This window comes from Antedon bifida, chromosome 1 (genome assembly GCF_963402885.1).
Source record: "Antedon bifida chromosome 1, ecAntBifi1.1, whole genome shotgun sequence".
Lineage (NCBI taxonomy): Eukaryota > Metazoa > Echinodermata > Crinoidea > Comatulida > Antedonidae > Antedon > Antedon bifida.
Window position 1 is genome coordinate 22,846,129 of NC_136226.1, and position 22,754 is coordinate 22,868,882.

The window sequence follows — 22,754 nt, forward strand, 5'->3', positions numbered from 1 at the left end:
TTATTTTAAGTCGGAATGGACTCAAATTTAGTGAATGTACTAAGGATGGTGAGTAGAATGAGATTTGTAAAAAAAATATCGCGCGCGCAAAATTTTTTTTTGCGCAGTAATTTTTGGAAACACGCAAATGGCCTAATTCATGCTCTAAATTGATCAAAACCTAATTTTGCGCGTTTTAAATTTTTAGCGCGCGATTTCACATGCATGACCTTGAAACGCGCAACTTTTTATTTGCTAATATTTTTACCCTTGATCTGAAGTTTACGTGTAGTGAATTTCATTAATATGTGATAATGAATTATGGAGATATGATTGATAATGTGATTTCGCAAAATGGCGTATAAATGTCGTCACGGATGAGTGATCACGCTGGAAAGCTTATTAGGATTAAGTTATATTATTTGAAAGATATTCTGAAATTTTTGTAATCATTGACATTAAACTTTTTGAGATAATTGTTACACAAAATAGTGTACAGAAACAATAAAAAGAAAAAAAATAATAATAAAGATTTTATACAATAACAATAGGTGATCATTTTATTCTAAATGATCACCTAATTAATAATTATAGTGCTTCCTCTTCATCGCTGTCAATTAGTTCTTCTGCATCTGTGTTATCCTTTCCATTCTCGCAATGTCCACTGCACACACCACATGCAGATACACACGACATGCCAGCTTTCATGCAGCTGCATCTCATGGTTTGGCATTGCCTTTCGCCTTCCTTGCAATTGCAGCAGATTCCTTTGAGAAGGTTGTCTGGCGCAATACCACAAGAGAGCATCTTAGATTTAAGTTTTCTGTTGGAGTCTAATTCCCATCCTCTTCCTTTGGGTTCAAGAACCGAGGTGTTCAGATGCCTCCATATCCCAACTTGAAGATGAACACGCAGGAAATGTTGAGCGGTTGCATATTCCGTTGGTGGTAGACGGTCAGGATCGATCTTTCCTTTGGCTGCTTGTTTCTTGAACTTAAGATAGCGAGGCTTTTCAAGAGGGGTATCCCCACAGCCATATGTGATCTGCATTGCCTTTGATCCGGCTGTTCGAATTTGTGAGACAGGTGAAGTGGTACATGTAAATGTTGTGATGACACTGGCAGGAAATTTGGATTTGTAAAGAGCACATTTGGTATGTCCATTAATGCATGAAACAGTGTCATTTCCAGACCAGCCATACTTGAAGGAACTCCTCGCGGTCACTGATGTCTATGGTAGAGATGTCGTAAAGACCATCAAAGTCTGCTTGAAGATACAAGTTAGTACAGTCAATACGTTTATGATAGCAGAGCAAAATCAAAATATCAGTGTCCTGGGCGACAACAACAACTGGGGAATTAACACCTACGACCAAATCCATTGCAGATCTAACAATCAGTGTGTCACCATCACCCTTTGGGTTTTCGCTTGGCGTACAGTGATATGCTGTCTTGCCATCTCTGTAGATATCATCGTGATTAAGGCTCCTTTGTTCTTCTCATTTGCCAGGAATACCTCTCTATCACATGACACAGTGTGACACTCAAGTCCGGAGAAACCTACTTTCCAGCCATCCGGCGTATATGCTCATGGTCTTTCGTTGATGATTCTTCCCCGTAGTCATCAAACACGACGGTAGCACTCTTGAATTTGTTGTCAACATACATGACATAAGAATCAACTATAGCCTTGAAAGTTGCTCCGCTGGCCCATTTTACCTGATGAAGAAGCCATCCTCCATCAACCACGTGCACCTTGCTGTTCGTGTCTACATCAAGTTTTGTAGCTTTCTTCTTTAGCATCTGGCCAAATTCATGTTTTTTTGGTTTCCTCATCATGCGGTCCATTGTGAAATTACATTGCTGCTTGGTCCATTGGTGGTCTCCTGAGAAACAGGTTTTGGCTGAGGGTTATCTGTTTTAAGGCCATTTTCATATAAAGATATTGTGGAACCACGTCAGGTCAAGTTCAATATTGAATATCGAAACGTGGCAGGCTGAAGGCGCTTGACCTTTGACAAGATCGCCTAAATTTTTTGTATATTAACTTTACAATACCTAGTGTTGTATATTCTGGTACAGCCGCTCCATAATCTCTTTGCTTTTCTTCCTTATATCTATATTTTTAATTTATACTAACAAATATCTTTTTATTAATATAATAATAATATATCAAAAATTTATTAAATAATATTTATCGCATAATATACAACCTACGATAATTTAATTAATTGATATAAAAAATCATTATAATGATATTATATTCGATATTATACCCAACTACTATCTCCAATTCCTTGTGCAGAACATCATTAGAATAAAAGAACAAATCACACATCTACACTTAATCAAACATCGTATACTCTATCTCTAACAATTTTTTCAATCTTCTATCGACTAAAGCCGAAGTATACAGTAGTCATTATCTCGGGACCGTTCTATGGTTACCACCAGGTAGGCTGGCTTCATCAAAGCTTCTATGAATAGATGTATTGGTTAGGAGCAGAAAAACTAGTAGACCATACCCAGTACCGTTTTGATTACGATCAATCGGGAAATTACCTCACGAAATTCAAGAGTGCTACCGTCGTGTTTGATGGCTACGGGGAAGAATCATCAATGAAAGACCATGAGCATATACGGATGGCTGGAAAGAGGGTTTCTCCGGACTTGAGTGTCACACTGGACCTGACTGTGTCATGTGATAGAGAGGTATTCCTGGCAAATGAGAAGAACAAAGGAACCTTGATCACGATAATATCTACAGAGATGGCGCCAAGCAAAGGATGATGGTGACACACTGATTGTTAGATCTGCAATGGATTTGGTCGTAGGTGTTAATTCCCCAGTTGTTGTTGTCGCCCAGGACACTGATATTTTGATTTTGCTCTGCTATCATAGACCTATCGACTGTACTAACTTGTATCTTCAAGCAGACTTTGATGGCCTGCGTGTTCATCTTCAAGTTGGGATATGGAGGCATCTGAACACCTCGGTTCTTGAACCCAAAGGAAGAGGATGGGAATTAGACTCCAACAGAAAACTTAAATCTAAGATGCTCTCTTGTGGTATTGCGCCAGACAACCTTCTCAAAGGAATCTGCTGCAATTGCAAGAAAGGCGAAAGGCAATGCCAAACCATGAAATGCAGCTGCATGAAAGCTGGCATGTCGTGTGTATCTGCATGTGGTGTGTGCAGTGGACATTGTGAGAATGGAAATGATAACACTGATGCAGAAGAACTAATTGACAGCGATGAAGAGGAACACTATAATTATTAATTTATTTTGTTTTGGTGATAGTTACTGTAAGTTATTATCAGCATTATCTTGACCTTGTATTTGGTGGTCAAGACTTGGTTTAGGGTCATTTTCAAATTTAGTTTGACCCATTTATTCTGTGCGTTTTGACACCATGTACGCCTCAATAAGTCAAAGTTAATGTTTTGGGGATTTTTGTTAATTTAAAAAAAAGCAATCACTAATAATAGCATGTTCTTGATAGAATAAATACTTTTGACCTCATTTTTTAAGTTGTTTGTTTTTGTTTCATGTTTTCTTCCTTTTTTTTTTCTGCATATTTTAACATCAATATACCATTATATGTTGCTGAAATATCAATCATATGCCATTTTATGTAGAAAATTTGACTTTTTGACCTTTGACCTCATTTTTAGTGGTCAAGATTTGATCCAAAGACATGACTTCTATTTTAAGTGTTATTCCTTTTTTAATTCTGCACATTGTGACACCAATTTTACTTAGATACCATATTCTGGTGACGAAATATGATTCATAAAAGAATTATAGCTATTTGGCAATGGTCAATGAACTTTGACCTCCGATAAAAAATTTTCCCCAGCCCCTATCTTCCCTTCTTTTTTTTTGGTAGTTGTCCATACCCATACCTACCAAAATCAGTTGAAATTTGCTTCTTTTAAATTTTTTCACAGATAAACCTTTAGTTAGGGATACTAGTTTCCCATTTTACTACTTTCTGTTACCAGCTAGTTACAGAATATTGTAGTTGCAGCTAAATATACATATATATATATTAATCCAAAGGCAAATTACTAAAAAAATGACAATGCTGTGGGTATCAGTGGCTGGATCTCAATGGAGATACAAAAAAAAAAGCGAAAAGCTAAATCAAAACGATAAGTAAAACAGCCAAAAAAGTTAGCAGAGCTTTCGGCAACACTAGCCCTTCATCAGTGCAAGTGAAGGAATTTGGATAAAGTCATAGTATAAGAGCTGGCAAGTGCTGCCTGGGTGGACAGGAATAAAAGAAATACAACAAAAGGAGGCAGGGTGGAGTCTGAATAAGAGTAGAAAACAAAGAAGGTAGCTTGGTAGAGATATAAACAATTTTGGAATGAAACTAAAAAACAGCTTAAATGGTGGTTAATATTGAAACTTAAATTTTGGTAGTCAATGGAATAATTTTACCGATCTGGGAGTATGTTCCTAATGTTAAGTCCAAAAGGTTTTGTGGTTTTAAGTTGTAATTCCCAGTGGTTTTCTTTGTGTTTGCGAGTGTTGTCGCTCCATTTGACATCATGGTCTATTGCAATAACTCTGAAATTTGCAATCGAGTGACCAGCTGAATTAAAATGTTCGGCTACAGGTTGATCAAGCTTTAATGTTTTGATAGCTGATCTGTGTTGTGTCATTCTCATACGGAGAGTGTTTTTTGTTTCTCCGACGTACTGTTTGCCACAAATATTACAGTATATGAGATAAATGACGTTTTTGGTTAGACAATTAAATGAATGCGGCCAGTTTGGTTACTCTTAAATTTTTCAGTAGAATCAACCAATGAACAAGTTTTGCAAGATTTGCCGCAAAGGTGACTGCCCAAATTTTGGATCATGAGAGTTAATTTCACTCTTAAATTTGGATCTGACTAATATATCACGAAGGTTGGGAGGTCTACGAAATGCAATAATGGTGGTTCCGGAAAAACAGTCCTGAGACGTTCTGTGGACTGTAGAATGGGCATATGTTTCTCAATAATAGCCTGTAATGGAGGCAACCTAGGGTGATAGGTTGTGACCAATGGCACTCTGGTCGAATTTTTTGGCTGACGTGGTTTGTACGTCAGTGTTTGACATCGAGGAATATCTTTTGCTTTCTTTATAGCAGTTTTGATGTATTCCTTCTTGTAATTTCTATTCCGGTTAGTTCTTCCGTACGATTCTGAAAATCTAAATCTGAAGAACAGATACGTCTGATACGTAATGCTTGCCTGTATGGTATGTTTCTAGTACAGTGTCGGGGATGACAACTGCTAGGGAGCAGGTACATATTTTTATCTGTGGGTTTACAGAATAGGTCAGTTTTGATTGTACCATTTTTTATGGTCACTATAGTGTCCAAAAAATCAACGCTACTAGTGGATTTGGTAGCTGTAAATTTGATAGTTGGGTAGGCTGAATTAATATTGAGAAGAAAAGATTCCAAGTTATCTTCACCATGAAGATGTCGTCAATGTATCTAAACCAAACAAGTGGTTTATTAGTTTGGAGGGACAGAAAATTGGCCTCAAATTGTCCCATAAATATATTTGCAAAAGATGGCGCCCTTTTTTTGCCCATCGTTGTGCCATGAATTTGAAGGTAATGGTCATTTCCAAAAATAAAATTGTTGTTGGTTAAAATCAACATGACCAGTTCTCGTAAATGAGCTTTAGTAGGCGTTTTGCCTGGAATTTGTTTGTAATTTAAAATACAAGCGTCGGCTCCTTCTTCGTGAGGGATATTAGTATACAATGATGAAACATCTAATGTAGCCAGAACAGAATTATTAGGTAAATTTTGAATTTGGTTAATTTTGTGGATAAAGTCCGTGGAGATCAGTCACATATGGTCTAAGTAAATCATCCACATATTCAGAAATTGTCTCTGTAGCAGTGCCATTGCCCGAAATAATGGGTCTACCAGGATTGCCTGCTTTGTGGATTTTAGGTAGGAAATAAAATCTGCCTGGAACTGGATTGACCTGTGCCAAATGAGGTCCAATCTTAGGATCGATGGAGTGTTTTTTTACCATCACAGAAACAGATTTGGCCACCTTATCCGCAATTTCCGTGGTGGGATCCGTTGTAAGTTTACGATAATGAAGAGGATTGTTTAGCTGTCTTAAGGACTTCTCTTCATAAAATTTGATGTCCATAGCAACAGTGGCAGAACCTTTATCAGCGGGTTTAATGATGATATCATTACGCTGACGCAATTTGGCAATGGTCTGCCTCTCTTGTTTTGAGAGATTGTCACATTTATCTGGACTCGGGACGTAGTTTTGTACATCCTCCTCAATAGCCTTCGTTTTGCGTGGTGCTGCTGTCTGAATCAGCAAAATGTTCACGTAATCGTAATCTTCTGGAGAAAGACTCCATATCCAAAGATAGTTGTGCGCCGACCTGCCTTGGTTTTGAGCAGAATTTAAGTCCTCGGGAAAGAAGTTTTTTCTCTCCTTCGGAAAGTCGACAATTAATTTCAACAACTGAATCAGAGGTGTTGCTCCAATTCTTGTTATAAGTCTGAACGAACCTTCTGCAGGGTTTCCTAAAAGCCCTGAAATCATCCGAAGGTAGTCACTTGTGTTGAAATGACCAAGTATGCAGGTATATATATATATTTGAATAAAATACACTACACATTGATTAGTTTTAATTATACACCTTTTATTTTTGTATCTCATTAGGTTACACATTGGTAAGGGTGTTCAGCTAGATTTAAGAGGTGAGGGCGATGTTTGGGTACGCTGTTTAAGTGACCATGCAGTATTTGTTCAGAGTTACTATTTGGATCGAGAAGCTGGTCGGGCTCCTGGTGATGCTGTCCATAAAATTTATCCTAGTGCATATATTAAGGTAAAGTAGCTTCATTATAATACCTTATTGTTTATACATTTTGTTTTACTTTCACTACCTGGCTAGGATAACATATAAAAAAAATATCTTTGTGTCATTAGTATATTTAGTGGCCAACCATAAGGTACAGTTATGGAATGAACTAATAAAATAACATGTTGGTTTTTAATAGAAATTTATTAGGTATACACACAGTGTTTAAACTATTATAGCTTCCATCACATGCTTTTGTTATTGGTATAATGCATAATGTTTTAAGGAAATCCAATCCAAATTACCATGTGAATTGTTGATCAATTAATAAATAAAAATGTATTAAATCAACAAATTAACACACAAGTTATTGATCATTTGTTTATAGGTGTTTGATCTCCGTCAGTGTCATGCTCAAATCAGGCAGCAGGTGGCAACTGCTCAGGCAGCTGCTGCAGCCCAAGCTGCAGCTGTAGCTGGTCATGTACCAGGGCCACAGTCAGTAGGTGGAATTGCATCTGCAGTCAGTAAGTATACACAGTCAATATACACATTCATGTGTCTTTCTTCAATTAAAGACCAATGTTTCAAAAGTTCTCTCTAATACCCTTTTCACATTTGCAAAATGTAACAAGTTGTAACCAGGTTTGCATAGTGTGAAGACAATTTTGTGGAAAATCTCCTGAGATTTCACAGGGGTCCCTTGTGAAATCTCGGAAGAAACAAGAGGCCTTTGTGTTTGTTCCGAGATGTTCTGAGTTCTTACTGCGCAGACCTCAAACTATGTCAATAATGGCGGGAGTAACCCAATATTTCGAGTCCAGTTCACACTAAATTAAAAAAAATATATCCTGATATGTATGTATAAATTTATAATGTCTACATCTCAGTAAGATGTTGGCACCGCATTTTCCTCCTTTGGCATGGCTGATATGACATGTCTGACATGACATGTTTAAAGATGCCAATAAATGGTTAGATAATATGCTTCCATAAAACCTCCCAATATTTCATTTTTCCAAGTTGTTACTGTGTTTTGTACTTTTTCAATCTACAGGGTATTCAGCTGCAGCAGGTATTGGTGTAGACGACCTTAGAAGACTTTGTATTCTTAGAATGAGCTTTGTAAAAGGCTGGGGACCAGACTATCCTAGGCAGAGTATTAAACAGACCCCATGTTGGATTGAAATCCACCTACATCGAGCCCTTCAACTCCTGGATGAAGTATTGCATACAATGCCACTGATGGAGCCTAGGCCTATGGATTAATTATTTTATCTTTGTACATAGCTTTTTCTCTCAAACTAAATCATGGTTAAATTTGAATAAAAGTATAATTGGATAATTGGCTTATACATTGACCCTCGGATTTGATCATATCGGAAGCTGTAATTTATCATGCAGCACCATTTTTATCTGTCCTCAGGTTTTTTTTATTATAAGTAATTAAAACTACATAAATTTTAACTTCATCAAATGTACAATTTTCAATTGTAAATTTTATGCTTGTCTTATGCGAGTAACAGTACTGTATGGATTCTGAAATAAAGTTAATTTTGATAAGGCGATAATTTATTATTTTAAGTTTAGCTGTACTAAACCACAATAGTAGATTATTTCTTTCTACATGGAATGAAAACATTTAATTTTTTTTATAACACACCTAATCGTATTCTTGTAATTTGATTGGTAAATTACGCATCGTGTGTCATTTGGAATTAGCCCTACCTAAAAGTGATATCTAATGGTGATAATTAACGTTAAATATAAAACATTGCTGCTAGATTTGTATCAAAGGCAATGTCATAATTATTATTTATATATAAGGCCGTTGTTTTTAGGAGAAAGGAATGGTGTTAGTGTACATATAGGAAATTAACTAAGGTATAATGGACGCACAGAGTATATTGAGCCATAGAGATGTTATAGTCTCCGTGTTTAGAGGCTTGACTAGGTCATAGATGTAATCTCTATGGGCAAGCGCATAACTTGGTTCTAGTCAAATAACAGCATTTATCAGAAACCAATGTTTCAAACAATTTTCATCAAGTAATTTAAATATTTCTGACAATATTTTGTCCACACAGCTCTGTCAACAATGCTTAGTATACAGTTTTGGGGGTTTTTTATGATTTAAACTTTAAATTTTAAATTATGTTTGAATTGTCAATTAATTTTAATAACTTAAAAATGTGAGGTGTTTTTTAATTTGTTGAAATGTTTTTAAAATATTGTTATATTGGGGAATAACATGTGGCTTGCAGCCTAACTGATTCCGCACAGTTGTGGACGACACGTACACAAATGTTCTTCTGCCTTTCATGTCGAGTGCTGCCACCAAATGACACTCATTCGTCTGCCTAGAATAATGTAGTTTTTTGCTAGCAATTTAAATTGTGATTTGTATGTATTTGTTTTATCTGTTTGTTGTCAGTGTTGCATTATTATTTAAAAAGAGCCAAAGTTGTGCTCTGAAAAATGATGTTGTAATTATTGGTGCTGGGGCTATAATTGTTAAATAGTTTGAAACTTCAGCATCTCCCAAAAAAAATATGAACCCATCATAACAATTATTTTGTTAATGCAGTTTTAATCATACCTACTTCAATATTTTATTTTAACTTTTGTTTTATAAATCATGAATAATACCAACAAACTGGTTAATGAGAGATTTAGCATTTCTCAATTTAAAATTTTAATTATACAGTATTTCTAAAATAGAAAACACAAAATAAAATATATATCTTTAAACCAGCTAAGTATTTGACTAAGTGCATAAATTATATGCATTTTTTATAATTTTGAAGCTGGTCAATCAACATGGCAGTAATTCTACTGTGTATTGTCTATGTATGCATGTCTGTATGCCTTTTTGTATTGTAACTATATATGCTTTTAATAAGAAAATATATGATTAAATAATAATCATGGAAATAGATCAACATTGTATTGTTTATTTCTTCTTGTATACTAAATAATAACAGTGGAAATTCAAGACTAATATTACAAAATGGTGAAATTGTGAATTTTTTTTGAAATCATTATTCTCAGGTTAGTTAAAACCTCATTCAATTCAATTCAAAATCATCCATCATCAATTTAAATAAAAAGGTCTGATAACATGTGAAAATAGCATAAGCTTACCATATAGACCAACCAAATAAACCTATGAGTGCTGTACATACAAACTGAGAAAAAAAACCCCAAAATAAATAAAATAACCAAAAATATTAGATGATTCATTATTCTAAAATTTAACTGTCAATATTAAATAAATTGATTACACAATGAAATACAAAGGTATTGCAATTCATATGTTCATGCTTTCTTGAAGGCAGTGTTCCGCAGCCAAAAATTAACAGATAAAGTTCCTGTGGAGACGAGGTTTAACCGATTCTGCTCGAGAAAAATTAACCGATAATTATCTCGTTCAATCAAATCGTAATTACCCGATGAAAAACGAACCAATAATTTTCGTTATGGCTGCGGAAACAGGGCCAGAGTTTTTAATTTAGAAGCAGTCTTTTTTAGTGAAATATATATTGCAAACAAAATCAGTGATGTATCTTGTATTAAATATTTGAATTCCATTAATTCAGTTCACAAGTACAATTACTGTAGTTATATAGTGGGTGGTATTTTATATACTGTACTTTATCCCTATTCCATAAAAAATCAAATACATACCTTAAGTACTGTAGGAACATTTCTTTATCAGATGTATTTAACAGTAACAGCCTACTGTATGTGTTGAAACTAGCTAACCTCTGGTAAAGTATGTACTTTTATAATTATAAAACTAATATGACTATTTGAGATTGATTGGTAGATATTTCAGATTGCTGGTTTCTCTGAAAATGACTGTTACCGTACATTAAATCAAAGAGGAAGGATAAAAACCAGCACATTATCGTACCTTTTGTGTGTGCTTTTATAGCATTGACATGCCTCTGTGTGCAATACATTCATTTCACATACAGTACTGTGCACCAAATAAAATAATTAGCACTAGCTTCTGTAAGCCTAAAATTATATAATTTAGTTAATATAAGTAGCACCGTTTTTGGCCCAGAACCTAGTAAAATTTACCTATGCAATTCTTTTATTGTTCATTCCTAAAGGGAATTGTATTTTGTAGACTAAAAGTTCTTTGTAATGTAACTTTAGTGGCATTGGCAAATATGTAACAAAAGTTTTAGTATGAAATTACAGTATATGATTTTTTTTAAATATTTTAATAAAACATGAGTTGTGTAGTGTTGTTTCGTGGTAAACATATTGACTACCACTTCTCAAGCATCATATGGATGCATTTATATCTTAATATGAGCACTTCAAATTGTTAACTTATCACACACCAGACAGCTACACTTGGCTGTGGGTGAGATTTATAATATAATGAGCTGTGTTGGGCCTTCCTTGGTAACATATATGTAAACATCTATGAGTTAATAAATTAAAATCTGCCTTAAAGTTAATAAAATGTAATTGCAGCATCATGTTCAATCTTGTATAGAGCACCATCAAAGGTGTCAAATGGCTGCTGTCACCCTTATATTTTCCAACAAGAACTTCATAACACATGCAATCTCTGCTTTACTGTCATCTAGTAAAATTTCTTAGCAGCAGCTTCTTGCTTGATTCTGTTATTAAAAAAAGGTTGATAATGGTGTTTAGAAATATTAATATATGTTATACTTAATTAGTAATAGTGTGTGGTGTAGCCAAGTGTAGCCTGATTTTGATTTTAGTCACTGCTGCTATAAGAATTCAACATTTTCTTTTAAAACAACAGGGACAGCTTTGTCCCCTTATTAGGAGCAAGTTAAATTGAATCAAATTGAAAAATTAATTGAAATTACAATTACATAATATTTTATTTTTAGAGTGTAGAGATTCATTAATGGTAGTTTTAAATAATACAATTAAAGAAAAGTATCTTTACTTACTTATATATAACAAAACCAATAAACATGGCACACTGTAGACAGATTAGTATAACAAAGTACATTGGAGTTAGACATGTAGGGAATTCTGGGATTGGCGGACAAGCAATCTGCCTTGGCTGTAAATTAAATTTATTAGAGAAAGTTACAAGAGAATATTTCCAGATGAAAGTAATTGTATATAATATATAAATATTTACCGTTACAATATATCAATCATTTTTAATTTAAATAATTACTGATAAAACTTTTTGCACATTATTGTGCACAAAAGGCTATACCTAGTCTCCTAGCTGGTATTCTGCTATAACAATTTCCATTTACAAACAAAAAACATGTACAGTCTCTAGTCCTCTTTTGGAAGAACAGTTTAGTTTAGTTGAATTTAGTAGATTTTTTCATAGCAACCTCTAATTTTAGTATTGAAAAATAGATATTTGTAATTTATGTCTTTTTTATTCTGTTTTTCAATTGATTGGGAAACCTATCAATTGTTGGTAGGCCTAACCTGGTCCCCCATGTTATTAGAGGATCAGTCCAAATGAATTACCTACCCACCTATAATAATGAACAACATAAACCAAATAATAATTATATGATATTAATAAATTCATTATTAGAAATAAAATACAATAGCAACAAACATACCTCGGGTCTTTTAACTAAACTACTTAAATCAGCTTTAATATTACGAAGATTATCTTGTATTTCATGTGATAGTAGACTGCCCTCTATACCTCCACCTGCACCTTGCTGTTGGCTTTTAGCATGGATGAAGTTTGCCTTCTGTTGTATATCTCCAACAGAAGCTCTAATGAAATAAATAACAAAGAAAATGGTATTATCAAATGTAAATATACCTTTAAAAATTACAGGCTTCTCAGCAATTTAAAAACCAACGTCTGTTCTCATTGAACATTAAAACTAAAGAAAAAATTAAAGAAGAAGAAATGATTATTTAATGATTTATCTAGTTGCATATGATATTAAAACTAACCTTATTTCAGTTACTGATAGTTGTAAATCTGAATGTACTTTTAACAAGTTATCTATTTCATGTCGTTTGATGCCATCTTGTGGTTGACCTACAGGTTGTCCTTGTTGGATAGAACCCATGTTAGTTATTGTTGAAATCGTCCTTTCTTGACGACCAGAAATTTCATCCAATTTCATTTGTAAAGATCTGCAGGATGTAAAATTGTATTGTATTAGTCATAAACATAAGGCTAAAATATAAAGTGATAATCATATACACTTTAGTAGGTTTTTTTTTTAGCAGTTTTTGATATTCCTATAAAGGGGACACCTTCAGGACCAAACAAAGTTGCCTCTGTAGAGTATTGGTAATAGTTAGCAAACTTGGTTTTTTTTTGTAAGTGTTAACAGAATTTATCAGCCCTTAAAATTCACTAATCAGTGTTGGAGAAAAATCCTCAGCACTGTTTGAAAATAAAAAAGTAAAAAAAATACAAAATAATAGTACAATAATGTTAAAAAATATAATCAAGGTATGTATAAAATAACATAAATACAGTACATGTTATTTTTCCAGTGAGTATTAATACCTAGTTTAATACCTACAGTATTCAGGGAACACCCTATTAAAAAGATTTTTTCATGTGAAGTGAACTAGGGGCAATATACACTAAAGACACACAAATATTCTTTTTTGGATCTGAAAGGTATACCCTTAATAGGAGTTCAACTGTATATCATCAATTTGAGCCTCTGCCATCCATATAAATTCAACAATATTAGATACAAAATTAACTATTAATAGAAAAAAAATATGTATGTACTGTTAGTTGTTAAAACAACAAGTGTGATATTTTATTTTATCATCAAATTTATGTATGCAAAACTCACCCCAATACTCTAATAATATTACTTTGAGATTCATAGACTTGCCGAAGCTCACGTGAGGTCTGATCTTCATACTGAATTAATTAAAATAAAAGGTTTATTACTCTTTATAAATGTAATACAACCACACTGTTAACTAAATTGCTTAAAGATGTATTGTCCCCCGAAACATGAAAAATGAAGATTAATAAAATCAGACTTTAAACAGGCCATTTTTCAGTTTTAATTAATTTATTCACTTCTTTAAAAAAAAACCAACAAAAATAATTATTTCACTTCACTAAAAAGACAAAAGAAATGGTTAATTTTAACCAAAAACCATTGTTTGACAGACAATTTAAGCATTTTTTTGCCTTGAATTACATTTTTTTCAGGTAAATCATTTTTTTTTCAATCCATTTTTTTTTTTAAATGGCATATTCAAGAAAAAACTTGAAATAAAAAAATATTTAAGGGGACAGTATATATTATGTAATCAACAATTAATTTTTTTAGAGTTAAAACAGTATTTTTATTACTATCAAAATAATATAATACTAAGGAAACACCTTAAAATTGTAGTCCATAAATAAGAGGCTTTTATTGTCATTTATTAATAAAATTTCAAACTAATTCTGATTCGCTTGTTGGCTGCCATGATTTTAAAAACATTCACTTCAGATATGAATTATTAATTGTGAATGCATTAATTCATTAAATCCAAAAGCAAAATACTGAAAAATAAAACAATACTGTGGATACAGAGGCTAGATCTCAATTGAGAATAAATTGGAAAAAGATATTGAAATCTAAAGCTCTGCCTACACTCTCAAATTTTATGCGACAACAAAATGTAATGTGCCCATATATGGAAACAGGCACATCAGACAGAGCTTTCAAGATTGAGTTTACTACAATAAAACTAGTACTGATACTATTACAGAACTTGGATATTTGGAATTATTTCATTTGATTATTTTTTAATACAAAAGTAAAAAAATCAGTTATTAGCCACATATTAATTTATCAGTTCTATTGCTATTCAGTGACATCTTTTAATTTCCTGCATGTTTATGCTATATTAATTTAATTAATAGCATATGTTAATTAAGTATTATACTATTTGGCCTTTTTCTCAAACCGTAATTTGTAACATATTATTTTTCATTTTGAAAATAAAGAGATATACAAATGTTCTATATAAATCTCTTACCACCTCATCCATTTCTTGTGCTTTGTCTGGGTTCTTCTGTTTGTATCTAACAAAATAATGCATATTTGCCTTAAGCTACCAGTGGTATTTTACATGAATAAAGCTCTCAATAAAAGGAGCTCAAAGATTATTCAAGAAGAATAGGATAGTATAGTTTTAAGAAAAAAAATTGTAATAAAAATAATTTTGGAAAGTAGGAATTTCAGAAAATCCAAAGCATTATTATGTTGGAGTATCTCTATGCTTGGAAGCTCTTTATTTTGCGATAAACTTTCATTGTCATTCCTGAATCAATGAAATTAATATACATTTTATAAACTGAAAAACTATGCTTAAGTTTTTTAAGCATGCTTAACTTCACAACTATAAACAATTCTTATAGAGTGCACCATTGTATACAAAAGCAAATGATTATAGTACTTCACCAGATCAGATCCAATACAATGTTGAATTAAATCAATAACTTACTCTTCTCTTTGTTTTTCCAATTTTTTATAATACTGTTCATATTCTTCTTTAAATTTTTGGCGTTCTTCTTCAGTTATGTGGCCATCTCCTGTTTGTTCCTGAAGAATAATGTTCTCAAAAAATGAATTTTTTTTAATAGAAAAATTTTGCTTTTATACTCTCTCTACTGGACAATAGACACTTTGCGCTTTTTGTATTTCAACCCAAAAGCATAAATATTGATATTCTAGTGGCGGATCCAAGATTTTGACAGGGGTTGGGGGCCAGTACCTAAAAATTGTAAAAAGAAGAACGGAACTTTTCAAATGCACCAGATAATGACAGATATTTTTATACTACATCAATACTAATTCTTAAATTATTATTACTATTTATACATTCATTGCAACAAGTTAAAACTTGCGGCCAAGGGCCAGATTGCGTGCAACTTTCACAAACACCATTTGACTGTTGCTGAAACGGGAGGTTCTGGATAGTAATTGTAATATTTTGTTTTTTACATTTACTCACCTCTCCATCTGGGGGCACCAGGCTATGTGTTAAAAACTTCAATAAGTCGTGATCATCTACAAACAAATATTAGAAAAGCATAGTAACCAATTACATTCACAAAAATAGTATGAAATGCTATACTATAAACAGAACAATTTATTTGTATATGTTTTTCTGTCTGTCCTATGTGAATTGGGCTTTTCAACCTTCTTTGTCATTTTTTTGTGTTTTAAATTTATACGTTTCAAATTTTATCAAGTTAAAGTCTATCGCAATGCAGTTTTACTGTGAAGATAATTTTAATAAAGTATACCATTATGAATGAATGTTATAATACAATTCTATCTATCTGTAATATTAATATGTTGCTATTTCTTTGAAAACAACCGGAACTGAAAGCAGTAGAACTCAACTGAAAGGAACTAGTTACGCAAGAGCGCTTATGTTGACTTTCAGGCAACTGAACAGAGCCAGTGTGTGAGGAATTATGTCTACATGGATTGTAACTAATCATGGTTACCTATACCAACACATGCGACTAAGATTTGTATTTCAAGTGGAACCAACTGATCGTAATTGGTTGCAGTTGAAATACTGCAAGAGTCGCTTGATTCAAAGTTTTCATTTAATTACAGAGAAAATGTTCAATTCAACTCAGTTGAGTTTTTTTTGTCGACAACGACAATTTTAGATATAATAATAACAATGAAAACATATCAATAGTGCTTACCAGCAAGCCCACCAGTAGCAGCCGTCACTCCAAAGTATCCATTTTTTGGAAGCTCTATATTGCCAGCACTAAAGCATGGCTCATAATCGGCATCTGAATTACTCATACCACTGTGGAAGGATACCTATAGAAGGAATTAAGTCAATTAGGTAGACTATTCTTTTTTTTTTATCATTATTATTATTATAATTGACTATAATTAATTAAAATTGATTTGAACTCTGATCAATATGTGCCCATTCAGGCTTAGATATTTACCCTTATATAGGTAAATAACTAAGTCTGAACAGGTCCTATACCAAAATAAGTAGGATTGTAGGAGTGAAGCTCCTTCTGTCTGCAGATAAACGTGGTTATCAATTTTATAATGCGGCCTTGTCTTCTGAAAAGTGTGGGTGTGCTAGAAATTACACTCCACAACACATTCAGGGGTGCTATTTGTATCTTGGTGTGTAGAAGTTGACCAAAGTGTGTTGTAAATTACACTCCACAACACATTCAGGGGTGCTATTTGTATCTTGGTGTGTAGAAGTTGACCAAAGTGTGTTGTAAATTACACTCCACAACACATTCAGGGGTGCTATTTGTATCTTGGTGTGTAGAAGTTGACCAAAGTGTGTTGTAAATTACACTCCACAACACATTCAGGGGTGCTATTTGTATCTTGGTGTGTAGAAGTTGACCAAAGTGTGTTGTAAATTACACTCCACAACACATTCAGGGGTGCTATTTGTATCTTGGTGTGTAGAAGTTGACCAAAGTGTGTTGTAAATTACACTCCACAACACATTCAGGGGTGCTATTTGTATCTTGGTGTGTAGAAGTTGACCAAAGTGTGTTGTAAATTACACTCCACAACACATTCAGGGGTGCTATTTGTATCTTGGTGTGTAGAAGTTGACCAAAGTGTGTTGTAAATTACACTCCACAACACATTCAGGGGTGCTATTTGTATCTTGGTGTGTAGAAGTTGAAGTGTGTTGTAAATTGCATTCCTCAAGGACATTTTAGTAGTGTGTCAGGTGAGTGATCTCAACTCCCACACCTCAGATGAAAAAGTCTGCATCTGACTATATAAATTTACTAAAACTAGTCCAATGGTAGTTTAATGTTTACCGTTAAAGATTTCTTATAGTATTCTATCTTCACCCGGACAGGGTACGGGCGATTCCTAAAATCACGAAGACATCCGCCAATTTGTTGCGTTAAGCCATCTGTGTTGTGATCATAGTTTTTTGTTCCGTCATTGACAACAGCAAGGATGTATGGATTATTACGCTGGTTGTCATTATCGAATGAGTCAAAGAAAACTCCTAAGCCATTCCATTTATCAATATTTCCATAAACTGGGCCATCGTTGCTTTTTTCTGTTGTGTACCAGATAGCCTAAAAGAAAAAAAAAATTCTTTTTAACCATTTTGAAGTCATACAATCAGAAAATAAAATTAGTCCTGAATTCATGTGACCTTCAAACAAGATTGTCAATTAGCACATTTATGTCACTGTTAAATCCATTTAAAGGACAAAGAAACACATAAGATGTTTATTTTTTAAAGAAAACCTTATTAAAAAGTCTTTAAACCAGACAGGATTTGAACCTAGACCTTGGGAATGGTAGATGAGCATCTTAACCACCAAAGCCACTCTTGATAATAGTTAGTAATTGTACTTTATTGTATTCAGTTGACAACTAACAATGATGAAAACCGGCAGTAACAGGTTGAATCTAAACTATAATAATCCATGTTTGACTCTTAATTAGCAAATTGTTGTCATACCACAACGTACCTTAATCTACCGGAAATCAGAAATAGGCCACAACAGTGACACAATGCCAGATTAAAATTATGGATAAATATTATGAGTTTCACTTAGTATGAACATCCCCGTCACAAAATGGTATGACCTATAAACTATGGAATTAATTTCACACATCCTATTTACCACCTTTGTTGTTCATCACTAATGTGGAACACTCAACACACAAGTGGGTAGTGAAATCCCAACATAAAAGATGAGCAGATTTTTCCATTAGTATTTAATCAGTAGCAGTTACAAAAGTAAATAAATTATTAGAAAATTTTTTTTTAAAGAAATGCACAAATGATTATTTCTACTACCATTGAGAATTATTTACTAAACGTAATTTATTAGACTTGCTTGTTATGTTAATTGATAATATTAAATGTTGCTACTTACTAGACCATCAGCACCGATCCGACCACGCCCGGTAACACGAAAAACCACTTCAACCTCCCAATGGTCATAAGGTGTCTTATATTTATTCCATATATATCCTATGGAAAAATTTACAAAACAAATTTTTAACAAAAAAAAAAGACACATAATTCTGAAAAAAACAAAGGCATCATTAATTAAGAACGAAGAACTGGAAATATCACAATTTTCTTCTTTTTTTGTGTGTGTGTTATAAATATTAAGCATCCTGCAATAATTTATAATTTAAATTAACTAACTAACAACCTTTGGACAATCAGCCTTGCTTGCATTCTATTAAATGCTTTTAATTTAAATACTCTGCTAGCAGTATCATAGATACAGATTCTCTGAGATGAGATTGTAGTTTCTAGGCTACAATCATAATAAATTATAATAAATTAATTAAAATAAAAATTTATTCGAAATTTGCATACAAAATTATGATGGCAATGCACAATAGTTAAATTAAATAACTTTATAATTTCTTTATTAAATAGACCTATAAGTGATTCCTATAGCAGATGGTTTTAATTTTAGCCAGCAATTTGGGTTTGTTTCGTTCGGACACAGATAATTTAAAACAATTGAGATTTAAAACAACGAGATAACGAAAACATAATGGTTGAATTATTTCATTAATTATTCATATATCATTATCAATTGATTTTATCATTTATCTACTGAACAGTATTGTTTCATTGTTTGTTCAATGGGAGAACGTTTAATCAGAAGACACCTGTTTGGTAAAACACTGTAAAGAACCTTGACAAATATTAAATCAAATGAAGCAGAATATAATGAATAAAACATATTTTTTTTTTTTATTTTAAATACAGAATAGTCTCACATTGATGTTATTAGGGAAACCTCCTGCAAGCAGACAGACAGAGACACCCACATTTTGAATGTACATTTTTTTTAATACACTTTTTTCACATCTCACAGTAAATAATTTTTGTGTTTAGGAACCTGTTCGATCCTTACCTCTTTTACTTCTTAGTGATGGAGTAATACGCACTTGGTCTTCACTAGCTAATGCACCTATTACAAAATAAATTATCATATTATTAATATTTGGTTAGGCCTAACATACCACATTAATCCAAACATAGAACATTTTTACAATAAAACACTGTATCAATTTAACAGATGTAAAAGCATCAATAACTACTGTACATCACTCAATATTATTTATTGCTATTTCAATAATAGTTAAGAGGAAAATAAAAAATACAAACAGCCTAATAATAACCAAACCATATGTTGATGAAAGGAAAATGAATCAATATTAATTGAACTTACTTCCACCATACTCCCAAAACGGCACTGTACCATCTTCTTGAGAAAGATGTGGTCCTTTAAGACTGTACTTAAATTGGAATGTTTTGTGGGGTGCCTGGGCAAAACATGTGTAGATTACAGTTAATAAGGCTACAATGCCTAGGCCGTGTAATAACCTGTAGGAAGGCATCCCGTCTCCTTTGATTGAGAAAGACACGTCGATTATTTGATCCGATCGCTACACTACTGCAGCTTGGCTGGCTGGCCTATCTACTAAACCGGCTAAAATCCTGCAATCAAATAAAATTAAATTCAAATATATAGCAAAATCGCCAAAGCAAATTTAGGTGTATACTAATTAAATTGTTAAAACCTTTTGTTGCCAATTTATATATTGAACAAATTTAAATCAGTCTGGCGTTTAAAACCCTGTCTCTCTCTCTCTGTCAGTGTGTTACTTGTTACGCTTCATTGGTTTTAAAAGGCTCATTTTTCAGATTGTTTGTCGCGTGAACGAGAGAATCTTCTTAATGTCAACTTGTCGTTAGCTTATTGGTCAGAACGCGCAGTATTGGTTTCTGTATTTTTTAAGAACATACTAAACCAACAACATATGTCGGGAAGTATTTCAGTAAAAAATAAGAGCGAACAGACGTTAAAAACAACTATACTGTATACATAAGGCAACCATTAACATAGGCCTACTAATTAGATTAAAACAGGTCAAGATCTTTTGTTACAAATGCCATATCCATATTAATTCAATTCACTATCGATAAATACTGTAGGCCTATTGTAATTAGGACTATGAATTAAACTTTTTTTAACTGTTTATCAATTTTAAACTTTATAAACGTGTTATGCATTTTCATCGTATTTTAACTTCCAAATTGTTACCGCATTTTAAAACTTAAGTTTTGTGCAATATTGTGTGTGTACTCTGGTATTATGATTTTTTGTTTTATATTGATTTATCTGTTTTTATTGTACTAATATATTTGTCAAACTTTAAGATGAATTTATATTGCTATTATTATAATGGGCAAATAAAGCATTATTTTAATATATAATAATATAAAGCAGATATTCAGATGACATTGCAGCAGTGTTAATAACAGATCATAACTGATTTTTGATCAGTCAAAATCATGAATCAAAAAATTAATAACTCTATGGTAAAAATACATCATAAAGATATTGTTCCTTTTGTTTTTGTTGAATATGTCATAAGTGGCTCGAATTATTACCAATTATAATTGCGTTCACAAACCCGGAATTCACGTCCACCGAAAATTTGAAACTAATTATAAGAGCAGATCTCGGCCATTATGTAGGCCTGCCTATATCCTTTGATTCGACAGCCAAATAAAGGTTCATCATATTCTCTGAACTGATTGTCCGACTCCATCCCAAAATGGTGGGTCTGAGTGGGACTGCCCACAACAATCTAATCATGTAAATTTGAGATTCAGTCGTAAATGACATTTTAAGTGAGGTATCTGGAATAACATTAAATAAAACAAAAAGCAATGCTTTATGGAAACAGAATAGAAGACATGGAATTAAATTGGGTGAAATATCCAATACAATTTAGGAATGTTCAATTACTAGAACTAGAAAAGATTCTTTAGGCCTATAGGCCTAAAGTCTTTTAAAAGCATGGAACTAGGATTCTGTCAACTGTTGGTAAAATTGTAAGTCTTGCACTCGAAATTAACATAATTTCTGCAAATATTTACTGGTGTTCAGCCAAAATAATGTATACAAGAAATGCTAATCATGGTGAGAGAGGCATTCAAATGCCTGATTAATTAGGCCTACTTTTTTCTTCAACATATAAGCGCATTTAAATGTGTGGCTGGTTTAAATTAATTCCAAAATAATGATGTAGATGTTTACTTTTATATGTTCTATAGTATTATTGATTCAGATAACATTCCCTGTTCATGAGGGTTTTTAGGGAGGCGTTTATTCGAGGAGGCGTTTATTTTGGATGGTAGTGTGTACAGGGGCGGTCGCAGGACTATTTTAAGGGGGTTGCCCAAGAGTCCAGGGCCATAATAGAAACCAAGCATTTACGCCACAGGTTTGTAATTACTACGGAAATTCGGCCTAATTTTACGAACGTAGAGAAATGAAAAAAAAAATCCACTGACCGCCGTTAAATTGTGCGCAGTTCATTTTACGCTGCAGTCAGTCAATTTACATATAGACTCTTCCAACACTGGACTTCTTTAACGGACGTTAATGGTTAATATATGCCTATGATGAAGTGGGATCTAAATTTTAATTCAGTGGCAGAAAAAAACATTTAGTATGAAATTAAGGGTGTTGCCCGGGCAACTGGGGCAACACCTCTGCGTCCGCCCCTGGCAGGGGCGGTCGCAGGACTATTTTAAGGGTGTTGCCCAAGAGTCCAGGGCCATAATAGAAACCAAATATTTGCGCCACATTTGTTAAATGACACCTTTAGGTGGCCGGAAATGGTACACTCGCACGTAAAATTCACGCCGGAAATGACACTCTAATATCTATCAGCAGTATTTATCCCACCTATTTTTTCCGCCAGTAAAACACACGCGACTAAGGATAACATTTTTTTGCGTTCAATGTGAACGTCAGAGGAAGTCCCCGACTAATACAAATTAATTACTAGGCCTATTAATTAATAATTTAAAAAAGTTAGACAAAAATGTGAAGCTGCTGCTATAAATATATTGAGCAAAACTTTGAATTGTA

General features: G+C 33.1%; 3 protein-coding genes across 7 annotated transcripts in view; 1 reads left to right on the forward strand and 2 right to left on the reverse strand.

Annotated features, from left to right (window-relative positions):
• LOC144853156 (uncharacterized) overlaps positions 1 to 1,826 on the reverse strand; it is a 195,577-nt gene extending 193,751 nt beyond the window's left edge. The window contains exons 1-3 of the mRNA XM_078711107.1: positions 1,543 to 1,826; positions 1,349 to 1,439; positions 557 to 1,209 (exon numbers count right to left, since the gene is read on the reverse strand). Of these exons, the coding sequence (XP_078567233.1) occupies positions 568 to 1,209; positions 1,349 to 1,439; positions 1,543 to 1,826 (1,017 nt within the window). The 3' untranslated portion in view covers positions 557 to 567. The remainder of the gene's footprint in view (positions 1 to 556; positions 1,210 to 1,348; positions 1,440 to 1,542) is intronic.
• LOC144845561 (mothers against decapentaplegic homolog 4-like) overlaps positions 1 to 9,761 on the forward strand; it is a 36,012-nt gene extending 26,251 nt beyond the window's left edge. For all 4 annotated transcript variants that reach the window (XM_078702990.1, XM_078703006.1, XM_078702980.1 and 1 more), the window contains exons 10-12: positions 6,682 to 6,850; positions 7,212 to 7,350; positions 7,881 to 9,761. In XM_078702990.1, the coding sequence (XP_078559116.1) occupies positions 6,682 to 6,850; positions 7,212 to 7,350; positions 7,881 to 8,092 (520 nt within the window). In that variant the 3' untranslated portion in view covers positions 8,093 to 9,761. The remainder of the gene's footprint in view (positions 1 to 6,681; positions 6,851 to 7,211; positions 7,351 to 7,880) is intronic.
• LOC144845675 (protein ERGIC-53-like) lies at positions 9,762 to 20,465 on the reverse strand. Of its 2 annotated transcripts, XM_078703105.1 has the most exons (14): positions 20,389 to 20,465; positions 20,037 to 20,305; positions 19,719 to 19,775; positions 18,714 to 18,811; positions 17,631 to 17,900; positions 16,515 to 16,638; positions 15,803 to 15,858; positions 15,293 to 15,390; positions 14,825 to 14,870; positions 13,636 to 13,706; positions 12,767 to 12,952; positions 12,418 to 12,580; positions 11,773 to 11,888; positions 9,762 to 11,466 (listed from the first exon to the last, which is right to left on the reverse strand). In XM_078703105.1, the coding sequence occupies exons 2-14, from the start codon at positions 20,203 to 20,205 to the stop codon at positions 11,430 to 11,432; spliced, it is 1,491 nt and encodes a 496-aa protein (XP_078559231.1). In that variant the 5' UTR covers positions 20,206 to 20,305; positions 20,389 to 20,465; the 3' UTR covers positions 9,762 to 11,429. The 2 variants fall into 2 exon arrangements, with proteins under 2 accessions (XP_078559231.1, XP_078559239.1); XM_078703113.1 differs by having other exon boundaries at positions 20,037 to 20,437.
• Between the last annotated feature and the right edge of the window lie 2,289 nt (positions 20,466 to 22,754).

Bases quoted from the DNA above. Each gene is read 5' to 3' on its own strand.
- LOC144845675 (XM_078703105.1), bottom strand. From the start codon at position 20,205: ATGCCTTCCTACAGGTTATTACACGGCCTAGGCATTGTAGCCTTATTA. The intron at 15,391-15,802 runs GTGAGTAAATGT...ATTATTCTTCAG, and splicing joins TGGTGCCCCCAGATGGAGAG to GAACAAACAGGAGATGGCCA. The intron at 13,707-14,824 runs GTAAGAGATTTA...TAATTAATTCAG, and splicing joins CACAAGAAATGGATGAGGTG to TATGAAGATCAGACCTCACG.